At 42.0% G+C, this 23883-nt stretch overlaps 1 protein-coding gene and 1 pseudogene across 1 annotated transcript in view; both read right to left on the minus strand.

The window, feature by feature from the left end:
- LOC134600026 (mucin-2-like) overlaps positions 1-23883 on the minus strand; it is a 389376-nt gene that overhangs the window by 348177 nt on the left and 17316 nt on the right. Inside the window, exons 7-9 of the mRNA XM_063445024.1 lie at positions 20167-20307; positions 19412-19552; positions 15070-15210 (exon numbers count right to left, since the gene is read on the minus strand). Coding sequence (XP_063301094.1) covers positions 15070-15210; positions 19412-19552; positions 20167-20307 — 423 coding nt within the window. The remainder of the gene's footprint in view (positions 1-15069; positions 15211-19411; positions 19553-20166; positions 20308-23883) is intronic.
- On the minus strand, positions 9443-13068 carry LOC134600603 (mitochondrial inner membrane protease subunit 1-like; annotated as a pseudogene).

The following is a 23883-nucleotide window of genomic DNA, read 5'->3' on the forward strand; positions in this document are numbered from 1 at the left end:
CTTTACAATATGTGAAATTATTGATACTTTTATTTGATATAAATCCTTCCAATTTCAACATTGAAAGAAAATGAGCAGCTGTCCTGTTTTGGTTTTAAAATATATCTACAAAAAAAAAAGCCAAACCCTCCGAACTTTAATATTTAGATTCCTTGTGGATTCTGACATTAATTTGGATGACACAAATGTATCCTTAGAACAGTATTATACGTTATGTAATTAAATGTATTAATATGTTTATAAAAATATAAAGAATATAAAATATTAAGAGTAATCTGTGCAATTGATATATTATTCTATAGCAACAACCTGAGTAACTATTTGACACATCATATTATATAACAATTGCTTTTAATGTTTCCTTTATTTAGTTCAATTAGTTATAATATTTGTTTTAAAGAATTACTTTCTAATTTGTTAATACCAGTATAAATATATAATATATATACATACACTGCATACATATTTATAACATATTTTGTTACACATTTTATGTTAAATTGTAAACATTTCTTTTAGCACTATAACATGATAACATAACTTTACCAGCAAAATGATATTTTAGGATAAAATTCCGTGAGAAACCCACATGTCCAGCATCTGTTGAGGTAAAAAATGATTGAGGATTTCCACGTGAATCCCACCTCTATCACGTCTAACTACACCTGACCCTTTTCAGCTGAATTTACGTTAAACAGCAACAGTCCAAGTTGAACCAACACCATTTCACTGCTCTTAAAATACCAACATATCTATGATTACTGGGAAAGTTACCTAGCGACTAATCCGGTGGTCATATAATTTTTTGGTGGGGTCTTCATCCCTCCTTAAAATGCTACCATATTAATTCACTGTATTATTACAGTAAATCACACAAAATAAATAAGCATACCTTATACATTTATAAGCAAAAACATTCCTTTTTTTCATTTTTTCTTTAAATGATCTAATATGTTGAACATATTTTATTCCCGTTGGAGGATAAATAACAATAGTTTTTAGGTCAGACTAACTGGTTGTTTTTATAAGTTTTTATAAGCAGATATTTTCACATTGTCGGCAAAACTGGTTGAGTACCGACCAGTCCTTCTCTTTATATACAGAGATACAGCTACCACAATGATAACTATTAGCAGGGCTGCGGAAAGTAGCACACCGATAACGATTGTAGCTGTCCTCCATTGATTGTCCTCAGTGGGATTTGATGATGAAGGTGAAGCAGAAGCAGAAGCAGAAGTAGCTATTGCTGTCAATAGAAAATAAATAGAAAATATGTTACTGCATGTCACCTAGATATCATTAAGATAATAAAACGCTAACCCAACAAGGTTTATTTTGTTCCTGTGAAGATTTTGAGGTTCTCTCTATGCAGTATTTGATAGAGACTAATCTAGATAATTCTGATTTCCTCCTGTATCAGGGGAAAGGTTAATCTTAAAACGGGTGTTATTATTCAGCACCAGTGAGAACCTACCCACAGATAGAAAGCTGTCTCTGTGCTGCCAGTGCCAGGAATGGTCATGCTGCCAGTGCTAGGATTGCCTTCATTGCCAATTCCATGGTTACTTAACCTGCCAATACTACAGTTGCAAGTTATCCCACTGCTGGGGTTTCAATTTATCTCAAAGCCTGGGTTGATACCATAACCTATTCCATAATGCTTCATTCTGCCGTTGTATGAGGTACCTGTGCTGTTAATTTAAGCATTGGTTAGGCTGACAAAGCCAATGTTACTAATGCTATACATGCCAGGAGGCATATGCTGACAATTACCATTGCCAGGATTATCTATGCTGTTGATGCCAGGGTTAGCTAAACGGACAATACAAGGCATGCCCATAGAGCAGTATAAGGACTGCCTCTGATGCCAGGATTAGTTTTGGGTTGTATTGGCTTTATTCTAGAAGAACATAATTAAAGTTTCTTGACGGTAAAACTGAGATCTGGTCAGCCACATGGAACACTTACTCTGCACTGTAACTGCAATGTTTGACGATGGATACACAGTTTGCAATGCCTTATTCAGAGTCGTCTTTAGGACGTCTTCGGTAACCGGAATCGTTGAATTTACTATGACCATGGTGTAAGCACGCACACTTCCTTCGCGGAAACCCAGCACAACAATTTTTAAAGAGCTGTTCAGGATTGCAGTCATATTCCCTGCGACCTAAATAATGAGAAAATAGAGTCAAAATGAATTTGAATGTGATTCATGAGAAAGTATTAGATCAAATTGCAATTAATTACTATTTTAAATTATATTTAAAAGAAAACCTGAGAAATATATATTTTTTTTATTTATTCTATTTTTTTAATTATTTTTATTTATTCTATTTTTTATTTATTTTTATTTATTCTATGTAATTACCCCATTTATTCCACTATATATGCAAAGAGAAATTACAGACGAGCGTATAGAAATCAGACTTTACAACTCACACCTTTTTGATGACAAGACAAAATGCGTTGTTTTGTTTTTCCACACTCCATGAATTATTGTTGGCATTGACCATGTGATCCTGTCTGCCCTTTGTGGTTCAAACACAAGGGTAAAGAATAGGATGACACGACACCAGTCTAGCTTGCAGTAATGGGCCTGCTAATTTCTAGATGTAACTGCCCCTACTACAGATATTTTATGTCTAAAACCCCAGCCAGACAATGTTTCAGATTCTTAATTCATATTAAACAGAGACCTGATGACTAAACATTGATCTGCATATGTTTGACAACTACATTTCCCATAATGCTTAACCAGCTAGATAGTAAATAAAGTCTGACAGGTTACATTATAAAATGACTGTTAACTATGATATGGTAATAATTTAAAACAAGTGTGGTTTTCCTAAATCTGCAATATTACTTTGAACCACAAGAGGGCAGTGCTCTTTATAAATGTATATCTAAATTGTGACTCATATAGTAACACTTTTCAACCATTTCTGATATTGAGAATATTATTAATATTAGCGTTACATGAACGGGCTGCTAAGGAAGAATAGACGTTCTCATGCTCTCCGTTTTATGTTATATACCTGTTATATTTTGCTATTTTTACATCACATGTGGCGATGCATGCAAAATAACTGCGGCATCAAAAATGGCTTATTTGCAAGAGCAGCTATAACAGGATTCAATTTTTTTGATGTACAGAGCGAAAGGATAGTGTTGAAATTCTTACATTTATTTTATTATCTAAACTTTATTTAAGCTGTCATGTACTTGTAAGTGTGACAGGACGCTTTATCATTAAATGGTGTTTCGCTTCCTCAAACTATTTTCATTGTAGATGTTGTAGTTAGATGCATTTTGGGTCAGTTTAAAACTGGGCTTCACCTTCTGTTATCTGAGCATGCCTTTCACAAGGATTCGTGCCTTGGATGTTTGCAGAATGAGTAGTGTTACAAATATATACTTTTTTTTTATTTGCATTACACATATATAAAAGAACAATTTACTCACGTATACTGTGAATTCCTTTGCATAGTTCAGATAGTTTTGGCTTGAAGTGTTTAATAGGTCTGTTGTAAAGTTTGCATCTTTAATCAATATGTTACAAGGAAATGCTTGTTTACCTGAAATACAAATAAAATCAATTGTAATTTGGTATATCTATACAAACAGATCACATAAATACTGCAATGAGATATCACACTATCTAAGTAAAGAAACAAATATGCCAAGGTGGAAACATTTTGAAACGTGGTCGGCTGTCAAATCACCCCAACTCCTTCAATTGTTCTACCCCTTTAGGTTTCACGCAATTTAAAGCATTTGTGAGGCTATATTTCTTTAGACGATAATATTCTCAATTTAAGATATAGATTAAAATGTTTAAATACCTAATTTATGGCTTCTTTAAAAAAAAAAAGACTCTTAGAAGGACACGTCCTACCGCAAACTAGAGTATAGAGAATACTGGAAAAAATTAAATTTTATATGTATAATATACATAAAATTATATAGAACAGCTACCACTCCAAAAAAGATTGAGCCACTAGTTCAGTATAACTTGTTATTATTACAATCATTGCACGGTGATACTTTGTTTTACAAAGTTTTGATTTAGTCAGCTGGCTTTAGTTGTGTAGCGTTATCTAGATGAAATATATGTTTTATGTCTATTAAAGCAGTGCTCCCCAACCCCCGGGCCGCGGACCGGTACCGGTCCGGGGATCAAACGGTCAGGGCCGGCGCCACCTGTAAGGCGACCTAGGCAGCCGCCTAGGGCGCAACTTACCAGGGGGCGCCGGATCCCTGTCCCCGCTGTGGCTCCTCATGCTGCGCCGCCTGAGCGCTTTAGCAAGCCCCAGGCGGCGCAGCACTGCTGCATGGAGGGCGGCCGGGTTTGTGACCGGCAGGAGGGAAGCGCAGAGCGCTCCCTCCTGCCGGTCTCTCCATGTAGCGTGGCCGGGCGGCGCGGAACGCGAGACAGGAACCTTTGTTTCCTGTACCCGGCCGCCGGCGGAATGACAGGAAGTGCTCACTCAGTGAGCATTTCCTGTCATTCCGCCGGTGGCCGGGTACAGGAAACAAAGGTTCCTGTCTCGCGTTCCGTGCCGCCCGGCCACGCTACATGGGCAGGAGGGAAGGGTAAGGACCACTAAGGGGGGGGGAGTTAAGGACCACGGGGGGGGGAGTTAAGGACCACGGAGGGGGGGTGGGGTGGGTTAAGGACCACTAAGGGAGAGGGGGGGGGGTATAAGGACCACTAAGGGAGGGGGGGGGTATAAGGACCACTAAGGGAGGTGGGGTATAAGGACCACTAAGGGAGGGGGGGGGGTATAAGGACCACTAAGGGAGGGGGGGTATAAGGACCACTAAGGGAGGGGGGGTATAAGGACCACTAAGGGAGGGGGGTATAAGGACCACTAAGGGAGGGGGGGGCTATAAGGACCACTAAGGGGGGAGGGGGGTATAAGGACCACTAAGGGAGGGGGGGTTATAAGGACCACTAAGGGAGGGGGGGTTATAAGGACCACTAAGGGGGGGGTATAAGGACCACTAAGGGGGGGGGGGGTATAAGGACCACTAAGGGAGGGGGGTATAAGGACCACTAAGGGAGGGGGGGGGGGATAAGGACTACTATGGGAGGGAGGGGGGGGGGATAAGGACCACTATGGGAGGGAGGGGGGGGATAAGGACCACTATGGGAGGGAGGGGGGGGATAAGGACCACTATGGGAGGGAGGGGGGGGATAAGGACCACTATGGGAGGGAGGGGGGGGGGATAAGGACCACTATGGGAGGGAGGGGGGGATAAGGACCACTATGGGAGGGGGGGGGGGATAAGGACCACTATGGGAGGGAGGGGGGGATAAGGAGCACTATGGGAGGGAGGGGGATAAGGACCACTATGGGAGGGAGGGGGGGGATAAGGACCACTATGGGAGGGAGGGGGGGGGTAAGGACCACTATGGGAGGGGGGGTAAGGACCACTATGGGAGGTTGCAGGGGATAAGGACCACTAGGGGAGGGGGGATAAGGACCACTAGGGGAGGGGGGGTAAGGACCACTAGGGGAGGGGGGATAAGGACCACTAGGGGAGGGGGATAAGGACCACTAGGGGAGGGAGGGAGGGGGGATAAGAACCACTATGGGAGGTTGGGGGGGATAAGGACCACTAGGGGAGGGGGGATAAGGACCACTAAGGGGGGGAAGGACCACCAAAGGGGGGTAAGGAGGGACAGGGGGCCAAGGGAGAGCACTAAGTGACAGAAGGGGAGAACACGGAGGGACAGAAGGGAAGGGGAAATCAATAATTGAGGGGAGAGCACTATGAATTAAAAAAAAAAAAAGAAAGCTGTTCCCATCTCAGTCCCTATCCTACCCCACAAACCCTCTCTTTTACACTACACACATACACAATGCATCCCCCCCACACACACACAGAAACATACAATGCATTCCTACTCACACACAGACACACCCGAAACACACAATTCATCCCTTACGTTCTCTTACATAATTAATGCACCCCTTACAGACACACACTGCATTCAATTACATACACAGAAACAAACCTTGCACCCCTTACACACACACACACACAGAAACATACAATGCATTCCTTACACGCAAACACACACTACATCCCCTATAAACACACTACATCCCTTACACAAATTGCACACATAAAACATCCCCAACTCATGGATGGGCCATGTAGGTGGATCTATGGGTGGGCATTGTAGGCGTATGCCCCCTGGGGGCCCAGACCTTGAGCTGTGTAAGGGGCCCTAAAAAATGGAGCTGCTTCCTGTTCGTTAATTGTTGTGAGCACTGTTAAAAACAGTCTCCAGAGAGCCTCTTCTACACCAGACCTGTGGAGCCAGACTGAGCCCATCATCAGCCTCTTGTCCTCATCTGGTGGTAAGTAAATCTCTAATTTACCTCACATTAAATGGATACTATAGTCACCAGAAGCACTACAGCATAATGTAGTGGTTCTGGTGTCTATAGCCTGTGCCTGTAGGCATTTTAATGTAAACACACTGTCTTTTCAGATAAGACACTTTGTGAAGACTGGCGTTGACCCATATGGCAGAGCATATGGGCGGGGCATTGTGATGTCACATGGTGGGCTGGACATATGGGGGGGCGGCAAAATTTTTTTTGCCTAGGGCGGCAAAAATCCTTGCACCGGCCCTGCAAACGGTACCGGGCCGCCCAGGGGTGTGGGGTGTGCGAGCCTGCCGGCTAATGCAGGGCTGGCATTGCCCAAGTGCCAGCCCTGCAATGTGCCTGCAGACCGGAGGGGAGATCAGAGATCTCCCTCCCCGGTCTGCAGGCACATTGCTGACAGCCGGCAGGGGAGGGAGTGAGAGAGGACCCGGGAGCTCTTACCTGCAGCTCCTCCGGGTCCTCCTCTCGCGAGATTTGGAGCGTTGCCGCGGTAACCACAGCAACGCTCCAAATCTCGCGAGAGTGAACTCTAGCCCTGTAACTGGGCTAGAGTTCATCTCACCACCACTGGGACCACCAGGGATTCCCCACCGGACCACCAGGGACTAAGAAATGCCCCCCCTCCTCCCAGTAAAGGTAAGAAGGGAGGGGGGACATGAATATATTAATTTTAATTAAATAAAAAAATATAAAAAAGCCTCCCTACCCTCCTTACCCCCCATACACACACTGCCCCCATACACACACTGCCCCACAAACACTGCCCCCATGCACACACTACACACACTGCCCCACAAACACTGCCCCCATGCACACACTACACACACTGCCCCACAAACACTGCCCCCATACACACACTACACACACTGCCCCACAAACACTGCCCCCATACACACACTACCCTTTACACACACTACACACACTGCCCCACAAATACTGCCCCCATACACACACTACACACACTGCCCCACAAACACTGCCCCATACACACACTACACACACTGCCCCACAAATACTGCCCCCATACACACACTACACACACTGCCCCACAAACACTGCCCCTATACACACACTACACACACTGCCCCACAAACACTGCCCCCATACACACACTGCCCCATGCACACACTACACACACTGCCCCACAAACACTGCCCCCATGCACACACTACACACATTGCCCCACAAACACTGCCCCCATACACACACTACACACACTGCCCCACAAACACTGCCCCCATGCACACACTACACACATTGCCCCACAAACACTGCCCCCATACACACACTACACACACTGCCCCCATGCACACACTACACACACACTACACACACTGCCCCACAAACACTGCCCCCATGCACACACTACACACACTGCCCCACAAACACTGCCCCCATGCACACACTACACACATTGCCCCACAAACACTGCCCCCATACACACACTACACACACTGCCCCACAAACACTGCCCCTATACACACACTACACACACTGCCCCCATGCACACACTACTGGCGCCATAACTACTACACTGTGCTGTAGTGGTTATTGTGCCTGGATTATTTCTTTAAATAATCTACAAGTGCCCCTCCCGAGATCAGGTTCTGGATCCGCCACTGGTGCGAACTGTGCGGTCGCACAGGGCGCCATAACACAAGGGGCGCCCTGGCAGCCGACACGGCTCGCAAGCTGAATCCCTGATGGTCCAGTGGTGCACCTAGCAGGAGCTGCAGCTAGATAATCATAACTTCTCCCTCGCGGTTCTGGCGCTCACTTAGTGAGTCAGAGGCAGCCTCAGAGATTCACAGCCTGCGCTCTGACTCCACACAGCGCCAGAACCTCGAGGGAGAAGTTATGATCAGCACTCCCTGCTATTCACCTCCAGCCCACCAGAGGCCGGCACTGGAGACCAGGGACAGAGGAGACTTGTGATCGGGCACCAGAGAGAAGGGGCACTGCATGGAAGCAGAGACAGCTTGGGACAAGGTAGGTAGGAGACTGAAATAAAGCCTTGAGTTCCCAGCCACAGAAACTCCCCCAGTCTGTGACTGGGAAAGAAGCTGCTGAGTATAGGTGGTGTTACATCAGCATTAGTCTGCTGGTGTAACACTACCTACCTATCCTGTCTGTCACATACCCTCATATGTACCCCATTTTTATTAACTCTCATATGAACATGCTATATACATTCAGTCTGCGTATGTGTGGGACCGTGAACCAACTATTTTGAGTCTATGTCTTTATGTGACTGTGTTTGTGATTTTCTCACTATGTATGTGTCTGTGTGTTTTTTTAATATATGGGACTGTTTTTTTTTTTTGTCTTATTAAATCAAAACAACCGGGCCACGGAAAAATTATCAAACGTTTACCGGTCCGCGGCGATAAAAAGGTTGGGGAGCACTGTATTAAAGTATCATTTTGTTTTAAAGGTACAACAGTTTGTATTATTGAAGGAATCACATCTATTGTTACTTTTATTTTTGTCTTTATTTTTTACTTTCAATAACGCCTCCTTGACATTGTAGTTTTATGTTATCTATGCACCATAAACATTATATCTTATTGACTGGCATATATTACCTAAAAATAATAATTCAAAAATGGTTTCTACTCAGACTTACTTGCGCATATAAGATCTTTGGAGGGTGTACATGAGCTGGTTTGGGAACAGAACCCACTGTTGTTGAAACATGCTGGTACAGAATCTATAAAACAAACAGCACCACAATTATTTGACTGGATTGTTGATTGTTATTTATCTTACCATGTACAAATTATTTTTCTCATTAAAAATACCCTCAAAACGTTGGAGAAGGCTTACATGTTTACATTAGAAAGTCCATGATTGACTATATTACTTTTAAACAGTTTCTACACAAAAATAGAATTCTAGGAGAACATATTATAAATGTTATAATTATAGTTTCTTCACAACATTCTCTAAAAAGGGCATTTCAATGGCATTTTCAGTTTATTGTAAAGAATGATTTTATAAATAAGTAGAAGACATTAAAATATTATTAGAAAATAGTGTCAATCATCTTGCAATATGCTGCCAGTCAGACTATCCTGCAACACACCAAAAGAGCTGAAAGGCCAAATCCCCATAAAAATCCGACCCCTTATCAGGGCATAATAAACTGGGCCATAGGTGCTGGAATCAGATGAGTTCTGCAGGTTGTCATCTTCTAACCAAACATGGCCTTTGGGAACATGAGTGTGTCTCTTGAGGAGTTCTGATGGGCTGCTGGTACATATTTTGGAACCTTCCAGTCCAATTACCCTTTTACAGATGTTGATTTCTGGCCTGTTTGGGCTTTTTGCAATTATGATATCTCCCTTGTGTATTGAATAAAGGTGTCGAATTAAATGGTCAGTAATTAAAACATCAAAATCCTTATTGTTGGTTCCATAGAGGGTCCAGAACCGATGACTATTTCTCCAATGTATTCAAATGTAAATTGTGCTATGCAGCCATACTGAATTGCATATCTGAAGAAACCAAGGTTTTTCCAACCTTTTTATTTTTTTTCTCCTTATTTTACTTGGCTAAATACAAAATGGATAAATGGTATTGAGTTAAATTATTTTGTGAGCAAATTAATGACTTGATTTAATATTCTTGAAAAAGATTTCGAATGATTTAATATTTATGGTTAAGTGTAAACTAATTGTTTTCAAACTATTAAAATATCCAAAAATATATCATATTGGTTAAAAATAAATAAATATCTTACAAAATGTCAAGATACTCAAATATAAATCATTTAAAAAAACGTATGCAAAAATATTAAATTGTGACCTACATTTGGTAAAACATCTAAAGTGCAGAACAAAAGAAATTGTCAAAAACAACATATAAAACATCTATGTAAAACAGCTTTGATAAAAACTTAAAGGGAAACTCCAGTGCCAGGAAAACGATCCGTTTTCCTGGCACTGGAGGGTCCCTCTCCCTTCCACCCACCAAACCCCAGTTACTGAAGGGGTGAAAACCCCTTCAGTCACTTACCTGAGGCAGCGGCGATGTCCCTCGCCGCTGTCTCCTCCTCTGCGCCGCTCCTCCTACTGGCTCCGTCGGCCGGCGGGCGAGACTGATCCCGCCCACCAGCTGAGGAGACCTAATGCGCATGCGCGGCAATTCCACGCATGCGCATTAGGTCTCCCCATAGGAAAGCATTGAAAACTATTTTCAATGCTTTCCTATGGGGATTTGAGCGACGCTGGAGGTCCTCACACAGCGTGAGGACGTCCAGCGACGCTCTAGCACAGGTTTCCTGTGCTATGGACCAGGAAGAGACCTCTAGTGGCTGTCTAGTAGACAGCCACTAGAGGTGGAGTTAACCCTGCAAGGTAATTATTGCAGTTTTTAAAAAACTGCAATAATTACACTTACAGGGTTAGGAGTAGTCGGAGTTGGCACCCAGACCACTCCAATGAGCAGAAGTGGTCTGGGTGCCTGGAGTGTCCCTTTAATAAAAATACAAATTATTGCATTTAATCTTTGAAAATACAGCAGTCGTAAAACTGCAACTGATACTATAATGTTAGCTCAACCTCTTGTACTCAATTTGGTCCTTAAAGCACATCCATGGTTCAGCTTTTGTCAGTATCCCAATTGGAGTAGAATTGGATACACCTGTGCTATAGACTGTTGGTGCGCTTTGAAGATTGTGCTGGGTACCACTAATCTAGACAATGGTGGTTATTCGCTGATCTACAACTTAATGTGCCATGTTACTTGTCATTTTTTTTATTAACTTGTATAACTAATAATACCATAGAAGATGGAAAAGGTTCCCGTTTTGTATTTTTCTTGTACCATATTTATGGTATTAGCCGACCGAATTATACTTTTTCAAATAGCAATCCAAGACTTCCCTATATATAAGCCTGGTTGAAGATAATGAGATACTCTTGAAACTGACGTAGATTGTGCCAACTTAACTCCAGCACCACAATACAGTTTTACAGTATGAGCCCATCATTTATTGAACTTGCTTTGTATAGTAAAGCATCACTACGAGTGATGGGACACTGTAATTTCATAGAAGATTCCATTCAATTCAAACTAGTTATCTGCAAAAATGTCTTGAACTTGGAACAGATTGGAAAATGATACGTATAAAATATGGCTGTTTGTAACATTGGGTGATTTTAATCATGCAAATCTTTAATGTTATGTAGCATTTGAGGGGAGGGGGAGTAAATATAGAACCGAGGACAAAGGATCACCACAATTCAATGCTTTAATTTTATTTGCTAGAAATGAGAATGCGTTGTGGAATACATTCATCTAACAATATGTTGTGTGGAAATCTCTATAGAAACTGTAGGATATTGTAAAGTGTGATATGAAAGCATTGTGAAGGAATATGTGAAATACAATAAACGGGATAGACTTCAATGATTCTTTTGAATAATCAGTCATGCTGGGTGTCAGTATCTGTGACTTTCATGGGGGATGTTACCTTACGGAACTGATGGAGAAAATACAATTTGTTCTACGCACTCAGAGACAAACAAAACAGCAATGACAATACATAGTAACAAGGAAATGGTCTTCCTTTGATAAATAGTGAGAATAATATTTAGCCAAATTGCTCTATCAAGAAATCATTTGTAAAATCAGTTTCTTTGTGACTGAGGGTTTATTAGCTATGCATTGCGTCATTCTAGAAGTAAAAGATAACCCTGTTAAAGAAAGTGAATACTGCTTCTGACAATACAGTTTTTGAAACGATTTCACAAGGAATGGGATATTAAGAAATATATGGGAGTCTTTCAATATGCTATTTGCAACAGATACTTTACTCCTGGAAAAACACTTGTAACTAACTATTTATATAGCTAACTAACTGCTTAAAGTGTACCTACCACATTACACAGACATGTTTGTTTTAAATTAATGTGAAAATAATCATATATAGATTTTACTAGTATAATTGGCAATTGTATCGATTTTATGAAAATTCTGCAGTAAGATATGGTCTCTTCTTACCTAGAACATTTGGTTCTCACCATAGACATCTATACTTCTGGCATAAAGGTCTATGCTGAGGATTGAGTGACACCGGATAGCTAGAGAACCCTTCTACCTTCTCCTATAGCAATCACCAGCAAGTCTTATAATATTAAAGGAGTATATAAATGAAGTAACAGATATCACTCTATTCTGAAGATGAGAAGCTGGCAATGATGTCAATGAGTCAGCAGTATGGAGAGAATTTGTTTTTGGGGGGGGAAGGGTTCCCAAATAGGTTCAATTGTATTGAAAGGAAGGAAAAAATGAAGGAGGAATCAGGGAGAGTTTTACATTACATGAACATCTACAAACCTGCTCAGATTGCTGCTTTGTCACAACTGGAGAGGAGATTGGTATATCACTTATTGTCTCTGTTATATTCAGTATGTAAATTACTTGTTGGCAAACATCCCCCTTCTATATTTGTGCAGAATATGTTGTCGCTAAATAAATGCTAATAATAATAATAATTCAAGGGGGGCGTAGCCTGACCTACAAGCGGCTCGGACGTATGGAGCACAAGCTCTAGACCATGTGGCAGATTTGGGCGTGCCTATCCCTGCCAACAAGCCACTAAACCTGACATAAGTGCACCATCTGCGTCAGGGAATCCTGGACGAGCTTTTGGAGTCATTACTCGCAACTCAACCCGGAAATCTGTGTTGGCGGCCTGCTGAGGACAGAGCAGGGGAGAGACGGTCGATCTTCTCTCTCTTGTACCTGCTGCACTCCTACTCCTACCTACCCATAGGTAAACATAGCAGTTTCTCAGAAACTGCTATGTTTACAGCAAAAAAGGTTAAACCTAGCTGGACCTGGCACCCAGACCACTTCATTGAGCTGAAGTGGTCTGGGTACCTATAGTGGTCCTTTAAGGCTATTCTACCCCTCTAAATAAAAGTTAATTAATCTAAATCGTAGAACCATTGGGAATATATTAAATGCAAGCCATTGTACATATATGTTCTGTAATAAAGGCTTAAAAACTTTTATTTGTACCCAAACACATAATGTTCCTTCTGGTTTAACCATATATCATATAACCCCTATTTCAAGAAATTCAAAGTTATTTAACACTAAGAAATTACACAGTTTAACTGTGGGATTAAACATTACTCAATATCTAGAATTACCACCTATTAAGTAAGTGTGTTTAATGGTCCAGTTACTCTATGTAGATGTCTATTGTAATATACAGAGCATTTCAAGCAGAGAGCTCCTCAAAGATTAATTCTAAATGACCTTGAATATATCAACTGAGCAATTACTTTTTTATTTCTAAAGAAACACAACATACAACCCTAAAAATAATGGAACATCAATCAGACCTTCAAAAATAGACGTCCAGTTTACCTTTAAAGGCCCTCACAGGGTAAAATGAGTTACAGTCCAAGTTCAGAATCTGCTCTATTAATACAAGCTAGGGTATTTGCAGCTTAATGTAGTGGTTCATGTATCTATAGCCTGTAGGCTTTTCAATGTAAACACTGCCTTTTCAGAGAAAAGGCAGTTTTTATATTGCTGCCTAACAACACCTCTAGGCGCAGTCACACAGATAGCCAATAGAGGTGCTTCCATGATCAGTACCGCGCAGTGTACATGGAGACACTTTGCACGGAGACACTGAACGCTCCACATAGGGATACATTGATGCGATACATCTCTACATGAAGATGCTGCCTGGCGTGTTTTGGGAAAGAATTGGATTGGCCTAGATCATCAAGATTGATAATCTCAGCCATGGAGGCTAAGCCAGGCAGGGCCTGTCGGCGTGACGTGGGGGAAAGGTTGAGTAAAATAACCTTTTCTGCACGATTGGTGTGAGGACAGTCACATAAAATGTCATATCAGGACTATAGTGTCACTATAGTGTCATCAGGACCAATACATGTTTGTATTCCTGACAGTATAATGTTCCTTTAAGTTACTTTATGGCTTAGTGTTTTATTCATTAAATCTATATTAATGCGTCACTGAACTAAATTTTCTTTTAAATAGAATTGTTACACTTTCATGGTAGCATGTGCATTTTTGCTGTTCGTAATAGAATAATGAAAATGTCCTGTGTTTATTAAAATTATAGTAAAGCTATTTACTAAACTGAAATTCTGGAGAATTGGCCGCTAGGCAAGCTGTAAAAATGTTTGCAAGTCTACTAATTTTGTTCAAGATTTTACATTTCCTTCTTCTATTCTCACTAATGCAGTTTAAGAGTTTGGTGATTATCTCTGTTTGGAACATAAAGGAACACCGTGATCACTATTTTTAATTCACTCTCATAGAAAAAGTGATATTCCCGCTACCCCTCACATATCAGATCTCTCTGACACCCAATTATATCTTCTCATTTCTTTGTTTAGAGTTATGCATTTCCAGGGATTTCACTCCCTTCCAGAGTTAGGGAATCAGGGCATGTCTAAGGTTATCCCTTTGCTCTGTCAGTTCCTGCTGTTACTGGATTTCTGATACACGACTGATCATAGCAGAGCAGCAGTCACATGTCAAACTACCGTAAGTAAATATTAAAGGAGGACAATGCTACTTTAAGACAAGTTAAGTAAAATACATTTGCCCGAGTAAATGTCTCCAGTTATTTAGACACAGTTGTATACTGTATGTTTCGGGCAGTACTCACCAATGCATTGTCGTCCAGGATTGGTTGTATTGGTATCAGAATATCCTGGGTAACACTGACACTGATAGCTTCCAGGAGTGTTGGTACAAGATGCAAAAGCCGAACAGGTGTTCAAAGTAGAATTTGCACACTCATTTATATCTGTAAAGAAACAAATCAACTAATGGATTATATAGACATTGTAAAGCATATGCATAGGTTTAATTGTATTGAAAAGAAGGAAGAAAGGAAGGAGGAATCAGGGAGAGTTTTACATTACATGAACATCTACAAAACTGCTCAGATTGCTGCTTTGTCACAACTGGGGAGGAGATTGGTATATCACTTATTGTCTCTGTTATATTCAGTATGTAAATTACTTGTTGGCAAACATCCCCCTTCTATATTTGTGCAGAATATGTTGTCGCTAAATAAATGCTAATAATAATTCAAGGGGGGCGTAGCCTGACCTACGAGCGGCTCGGACGTATGGAGCACAAGCTCTAGACCATGTGGCAGATTTGGGCGTGCCTATCCCTGCCAACAAGCCACTAAACCTGACATAAGTGCACCATCTGCGTCAGGGAATCCTGGACGAGCTTTTGGAGTCATTACTCGCATCTTAACTCAACCCGGAAATCTGTGTTGGCGGCCTGCTGAGGACAGAGCAGGGGAGAGACGGTCGATCTTCTCTCTCTTGTACCCACAGCGTGGACCTGCTGCACCGGAGGGGGTTATCCCGGTCCCCACTGAAACCCAACAAGCAGGTTTTACTACACCTGCCTAGTGCTCAGCTTTGAACCCTGTTAACAGCTCTCAATCTCTTAAGATCAGCAAGATGGCGACCGGGTTACAGCCTACCTCTCAGGGCCTGGGTCCATCACGGCAGCCGACTCACATCGCTGTTGAGTGCACCTTGCAAAGCCTGGATGAGGTTTTCCAGTTATTCTGGCAACGACTACAGGAACATACACAAGCACCGCTGCCCAAACCAAGGATGGAAAAGCGGATCTCCGTTTTGCCAGGGAAGAGGGGACTCTTGTACCCACAAGCATCACACTCATCTACTACTCACCTACCTGGGCCAAGAGCACCATGGGGATGCCTCATTGCATCACTCGTGCCGGTCGAAGACCACCAGCAGACGGCGGAGGATACCACCTGGTTCTACCGGCTACCTCAGAGGGGGGAAAGACTTGGCACCGAAGTGTCTCCAAACCTGTGTAACCCAGATGCCAGCTCTCATACCAGCTCGGGCCTGCGAGAGGTTCCAGATCTGGAGAAGCGGCACATCCCTTATGCCCTGCTGTGGACTGACCCTGCCACACGTGGGGATAGGTTGAGCAATGTTCTGAGCCAACAACATTAGATTAGCATGCCTCTACTCTAACAATCATCATACGACTTTCACAAAACCAACTAAACAACACATTATGTTATTATTTCTGCTGCAACTCTTTTCCCTTTACTCTACCTTGTTACCTGGTTTCATGCAATGAGCTTTACAGTTTTAGTGGCTCCCATAGAGGCAATTTTAGCAACTTGATGCCAATTTAACTTGTGATGTTATGCATACTCTTGTCCACTGTCCAGCCCAGTCTTCACTTCTGAGTACAGTCTTAGACATGATTGTTTATTGCTTATTTTATAAAAGAAAATATGTGCTAGACCTTCACAATGTCACATGCTGCAACTTTTACTGCTCTGCCTGATACATATGTGTATGTGTTTTGCTATAATTATGGTTGCATCTTGTTAGTGCTGTTGTGGCATTGCAAGATTCTATGTATTACTCCCGGCACAACCAAAATAAAGAATTAAAAAAAATAAAAAAATAATAATAATAATAATTCATTACTAACATCTCCTAATGAAAATAAAATAGGTTGTTTGCCCTTATAATTGTATTTTCAATAGTTTTTATGTCCAGATTTTAATTTTATTTGAGGAGTATGTCATTGGAGCTCCATTGCAGAACCAAATTATTAACACGGAGATGAGATATTTTCCTTCACTGTGTTCAGATTCTGCCCCGAGCCAAATGCAACACCCAGTTTCTGTTAACTTGGACTAGGAGTTTATTTATAAATACCCACGGAGATTATTTTCTCAGTTCATATTTTGGTTCCATCTGAGCCAGTTTAAAGGACTACTATAGTGCCAGGAAAACAAACTTTTCCTGTCACTATAGTGCCCTGAGGGTGCCCCCACCCCCAGGGTCCCACTCCCGTGGAGCTGAAGGGGGAGGAAGGGTTTAATCCCTTACCTTTTTTCCAGCACCGGGCTCCCTCGGCGCTGGGACTCTCCTCCCTCTTCTGACGTCCCTGGCTGAATGCGCATGCGCGCATGCGCAGCCAGAAAGCATTCTCAATGCTTTCCTATAGACGCTGGCGTCTTCTCACTGTGAAAATCACAGTGAGAAGCGTGGAAGCGCCTCTAGCGGCTGTCAGGAAGAAAGCCACTAGAGGCTGGATTAACCCATAGGTAAACATAGCAGTTTTTCTGAAACTGCTATATTTACAGCAAAAAGGGTTAAACCTAGCTGGACCTGGCACCCAGACCACTTCATTGAGCTGAAGTGGTCTGGGTACCTATAGTGGTCCTTTAAGGCTATTCTACCCCTCTAAATAAAAGTAAATTAATCTAAATCGTAGAACCATTGGGAATATATTAAATGCAAGCCATTGTACATATATGTTCTGTAATAAAGGCTTAAAAACTTTTATTTGTACCCAAACACATAATGTTCCTTCTGGTTTAACCATATATCATATAACCCCTATTTCAAGAAATTCAAAGTTATTTAACACTAAGAAATTACACAGTTTAACTGTGGGATTAAACATTACTCAATATCTAGAATTACCACCTATTAAGTAAGTGTGTTTAATGGTCCAGTTACTCTATGTAGATGTCTATTGTAATATACAGAGCATTTCAAGCAGAGAGCTCCTCAAAGATTAATTCTAAATGACCTTGAATATATCAACTGAGCAATTACTTTTTTATTTCTAAAGAAACACAACATACAACCCTAAAAATAACGGAACATCAATCAGACCTTCAAAAATAGACGTCCAGTTTACCTTTAAAGGCCCTCACAGGGTAAAATGAGTTACAGTCCAAGTGCAGAATCTGCTCTATTAATACAAGCTAGGGTATTTGCAGCTTAATGTAGTGGTTCATGTATCTATAGCCTGTAGGCTTTACAATGTAAACACTGCCTTTTCAGAGAAAAGGCAGTTTTTATATTGCTGCCTAACAACACCTCTAGGCGCAGTCACACAGATAGCCAATAGAGGTGCTTCCATGATCAGTACCGCGCAGTGTACATGGAGACACTCTGCACGGAGACACTGAACGCTCCACATAGGGATACATTGATTCGATACATCTCTATATGAAGATGCTGCCTGGCGTGTTTTGGGAAAGAATTGGATTGGCCGAGATCATCAAGATTGATAATCTCAGCCACGGAGGCTAAGCCAGACAGGGCCTGTCGGCGTGACGTGGGGGAAAGGTTGAGTAAAATAACCTTTTCTGCACGATCAGTGTGAGGACAGTCACCTAAAATGTCATATCAGGACTATAGTGTCACTATAGTGTCATCAGGACCAATACATGTTTGTATTCCTGACAGTATAATGTTCCTTTAAGTTACTTTATGGCTTAGTGTTTTATTCATTAAATCTATATTAATGCGTCACTGAACTACATTTTCTTTTAAATAGAACTGTTACACTTTCATGGTAGCATATGCATTTTTGCTGTTCGTAATAGAATAATGAAAATGTCCTGTGTTTATTAAAATTATAGTAAAGCTATTTACTAAACTGAAATTCTGGAGAATTGGCCGCTAGGCAAGCTGTAAAAATGTTTGCAAGTCTACTAATTTTGTTCAAGATTTTACATTTCCTTCTTCTATTCTCACTAATGCAGTTTAAGAGTTTGGTGATTATCTCTGTTTGGAACATAAAGGTACACCGTGATCAATATTTTTAATTCACTCTCGTAGGAAAAGTGTTATTCCCGCTACCCCTCACATATCAGATCTCTCTGGCACCCAATTATATCTTCTCATTTCTTTGTTTAGAGTTATGCATTTCCAGGGATTTCACTCCCTTCCAGAGTTAGGGAATCCCGGCATGTCTAAGGTTATCACTTTGCTCTCTCAGTTCCTCCTATTACTGGATTTCTGATACACGACTGATCATAGCAGAGCAGCAGTCACATGTCAAACTAAGTAAATATTAAAGGAGGACAATGTTACTTTAAGACAAGTTACGTAAAATACATTTGCCCGAGTAAATGTCTCCAGTCATTTAGACACAGTTGTATACTGTATGTTTCGGGCAGTACTCACCAATGCATTGTCGTCCAGGATTAGTTGTATTGGTATCAGAATATCCTGGGTAACACTGACACAGATAGCTCCCAGGAGTGTTGGTACAAGATGCAAAAGCCGAACAGGTGTATAAAGTAGAATTTGCACACTCATTTATATCTGTAACGAAACAAATCAACTAATGAATTATATAGACATTGTAAAGCATATGTAACGGGTTATAATATGAAGGTATTAACATACACAAAAAAAGTAAAAAACAATCTCACATACATCCTCCCTCGTATCTGATTCATGTAATAAACGTTATCTTGTTTAACAAGAAAAAGGCTAGTTAAACAAGTTATAGAAGACAATTGATTGTTAACAGAAATTCCAATGTCAAGAAGAGTTTAAGATACGTTTAGAATCCTCAATGTAACTATATTTAAAGGGACACTATAGTCACGAAAACAACTACAGCTTAATGCTTTCAGTTGAGAAGTAATTTGCCAAATGTAAAATAAAATTGCCAAATTAGAAAAATCTTTAGGAGTCAATCATTTTTCTTCTTATTTTGGCCTAAAAAATCCTCAAGTGACTGCTTGGTGAATATAGCACTAAAAGAGACTCCAAGGCCTTAGAGTTGATTTTTGTTTTCATTGAATTGAATTAAATCACTGAACAATGATTAACTACTAAAAGAAAAAAACAATTGATGTAAAATTATACATGATTGAAAAAATGTTCCTTATTGTTTAAATGCATTTACACATGTCCTATGTGGTACTTACCTGTGCATTGTCTACCAGGATTGGTTGTATTATTATCCACCGTTCCTGGGATGCACTGACATTCATAGCTTCCCGGGGTGTTCTTACAAGTTGCCAAAGGTGAGCAGGTATTAGTAGTATTAGATGCACATTCATCAACGTCTGGAAAAATACAAATAATGTAATTAGTCTGTAAAATTCAGCAAAGGTTTTAACGTATATGTGCAGGACTGTGATATAAAGGACATTATATGTGGCAGATATTTCGCCCATAACGAGATGGCTCTATATTGTTAACATTTCCATTGCCAGGGTTAGCCAGTCTGTTGATTCCAGGGTAAGCTAAATGGACAATACCAGAGCAGTATATGGGCTGCCTCTAATCCCAGGGTTAGTGTTAAGTTGCACTGGCATTATCCATCTAGAAAAATGCCAGTGCAACTTAACACTAACCCTGGCATTAGAGGAAGCCCTTAAACTGCTCTATCGTCATGCCTGGTATTGTCCATTTAGCTTACCCTGGCATCAACAGACTGGCTAACCCTGGCAATGGAAATGTTAATGATATAGAGCCATCTATTCTACAAGAACATAATTAAAGTTTCTTGACTGTCTCTATCATTTTAGAGTGGGTAAAACTGAGATCTGGTCAGCCACATGGAACACTTACTCTGCACTGTAACTGCAATGTTTGACGATGGATACACAGTGTGCAATGCCTTATTCAGAGTCGCATTCAGGAGTGCTTCGGTAACCGGAATGGTTGAATTTACTATGACCATGGTGTAAGCACGCACACTTCCTTCGCGGAAACCCAGCACAACTATTTTTAAAGAGCTGTTCAGGATTGCAGTCATATTCCCTGCGACCTAAATAATGAGAAAATAGAGTCAAAATTCATTTGAATGTGATTCATGAGAAAGTATTAGATCAAATTGCAATTACCGTATATACTCGAGTATAAGCCGAGTTTTTCAGCCCATTTTTTGGGCTGAAAAACCCCAACTCGGCTTATACTCGAGTCATAGTCTGTATTATGGCAATTTGCATTGCCATAATACAGACCGGGGGAGAGGGGGGCTGGCAGAGCTGTACTTACCCGTCCTGCAGCTCCTGTCAGCTCTCTCCTCCTCCGCGCCGTCCGTTCAGCACCTCGGTCAGCTCCCAGTGTAAATCTCGCGAGAGCCGCGGCTCTCGCGAGACTTACACTGGAAGCTGACAGAGGGAGCTGCACGGACGGCGCGGAGGAGGAGAGAGCTGACAGGAGCTGCAGGAAAGGTAAGTACAGCTCTGCCAGCCCCCCTCTCCCCCCACTGGACCACCAGGGAAGGAGAGCCCCCCTCCCTGCCCTATATCAAGCAGGGAGGGGGGACGAAAAAAAAATATATACAAATAAAATAAGAAATAATAATAATAAAAAAAAGGAGTATAAGGACCACTATGGGAGGGGGGGGGGGTATAAGGACCGCTATGGGAGGGAGGGGGGGGGGGGTATAAGGACCACTATGGGAGGGGGGGGTATAAGGACCACTATGGGAGGGAGGGGGGGCATAAGGACCACTATGGGAGGGAGGGGGGGGATATAAGGACCACTATGGGAGGGAGGGGGGTATAAGGACCACTATGGGAGGGAGGGGGGGGATAAGGACCACTATGGGAGGGAGGGGGGGCATAAGGACCACTATGGGAGGGAGGGGGGGGATATAAGGACCACTATGGGAGGGAGGGGGGTATAAGGACCACTATGGGAGGGAGGGGGGGGATAAGGACCACTATGGGAGGGAGGGGGGGGATAAGGACCACTATGGGAGGGAGGGGGGGGATAAGGACCACTATGGGAGGGAGGGGGGGGATAAGGACCACTATGGGAGGGAGGGGGGGGATAAGGACCACTATGGGAGGGAGGGGGGGGATAAGGACCACTATGGGAGGGAGGGGGGGATAAGGACCACTATGGGAGGGAGGGGGGGGATAAGGACCACTATGGGAGGGAGGGGGGGGATAAGGACCACTATGGGAGGGAGGGGGGGGGGATAAGGACCACTATGGGAGGGAGGAGGGATAAGGACCACTATGGGAGGGAGGGGGGGGATAAGGACCACTATTGGAGGGAGGGGGGTATAAGGACCGCTATTGGAGGGAGGGGGGTATAAGGACCGCTATGGGAGGGAGGGGGGTATAAGGACCGCTATGGGAGGGAGGGGGGGTATAAGGACCACTATGGGAGGGAGGGGGGGCATAAGGACCACTATGGGGGGATAAGGAACACTATGGGAGGGAGAAGGGGGATAAGGACCACTATGAGAGGATGGGGGTGGGATAAGGACCACTAGGGGAGGGGAGGGTAAGGACCACTAGGGGAGAGGTGAGTCAGGACCACTGGGGGGGGGGGGGTGAAGGAACACGGGGGTGGGGAGGTAAGGACCACTGAGGGAGGAGGAGGGGAAGTCAGGACATATGGGGGGGAGGGGGCGGCAAAATTTTTTTTGCCTACGGCGGCAAATATCCTTGCACCGGCCCTGCACACACTGCATTCACACACTGCATTCATACACACACACACTGCATTCATGCACACACACACTGCATTCATGCACACACACGCTGCACTCATACACACGCTGCACTCATACACACGCTGCACTCATACACACGCTGCACTCATACACACACACATACGCACACACTGCATTCATTATACACACACTGTAAATAAATATTCAATTAATATATTTTTTTTAGGATCTAATTTTATTTAGAAATTTACCAGTAGCTGCTGCATTTCCCACCCTAGTCTTATACTCGAGTCAATAAGTTTTCCCAGTTTTTTGGGATAAAATTAGGGGCCTCGGCTTATATTCGGGTCGGCTTATACTCGAGTATATACGGTAATTACTATTTTAAATTATATTTAAAAGAAAACCTGAGAAATATATATTTTTTTATTTATTCTATGTAATTACCCCATTTATTCCACTATATATGCAAAGAGAAATTACAGACGAGCGTATAGAAATCAGACTTTACAACTCACACCTTTTTGATGACAAGACAAAATGCGTTGTTTTGTTTTTCCACACTCCATGAATTATTGTTGGCACTGACCATGTGATCCTGTCTGCCCTTTGTGGTTCAAACACAAGGGTAAATAAAAGGATGACACGACACCAGTCTAGCTTGCAGTAATGGGCCTGCTAATTTCTAGATGTAACTGCCCCTACTATAGATATTTTATGTCTAAAACCCCAGCCAGACAATGTTTCAGATTCTTAATTCATATTAAACAGAGACCTGATGACTAAACATTGATCTGCATATGTAAAATATGTAAATAGTAAATAAATCCTGACAGGTTACATTATAAAATGACTGTTAACTATGATATGGTAATAATTTAAAACAAGTGTGGTTTCCTAAATCTGCAATATTACTTTGAACCACAAGAGGGCAGTGCTCTTTATAAATGTATATCTAAATTGTGACTCATATAGTAACACTTTTCAACCATTTATATTAGCATTACATGAACGGGCTGCTAAGGAAGAATAGACGTTCTCATGCTCTCCGTTCTATGTTATATACCTGTTATATTTTGCTATTTTTACATCACATGTGGCGATGCATGCAAAATAACTGCGGCATCAAAAATGGCTTATTTGAAAGAGCAGCTATAACAGGATTCAATTTTTTTGATTTACAGAGCGAAAGGATGTTGAAATTCTTACATTTATTTTATTA

This window comes from Pelobates fuscus, chromosome 1 (assembly GCF_036172605.1).
Source record: "Pelobates fuscus isolate aPelFus1 chromosome 1, aPelFus1.pri, whole genome shotgun sequence".
NCBI lineage: Eukaryota > Metazoa > Chordata > Amphibia > Anura > Pelobatidae > Pelobates > Pelobates fuscus.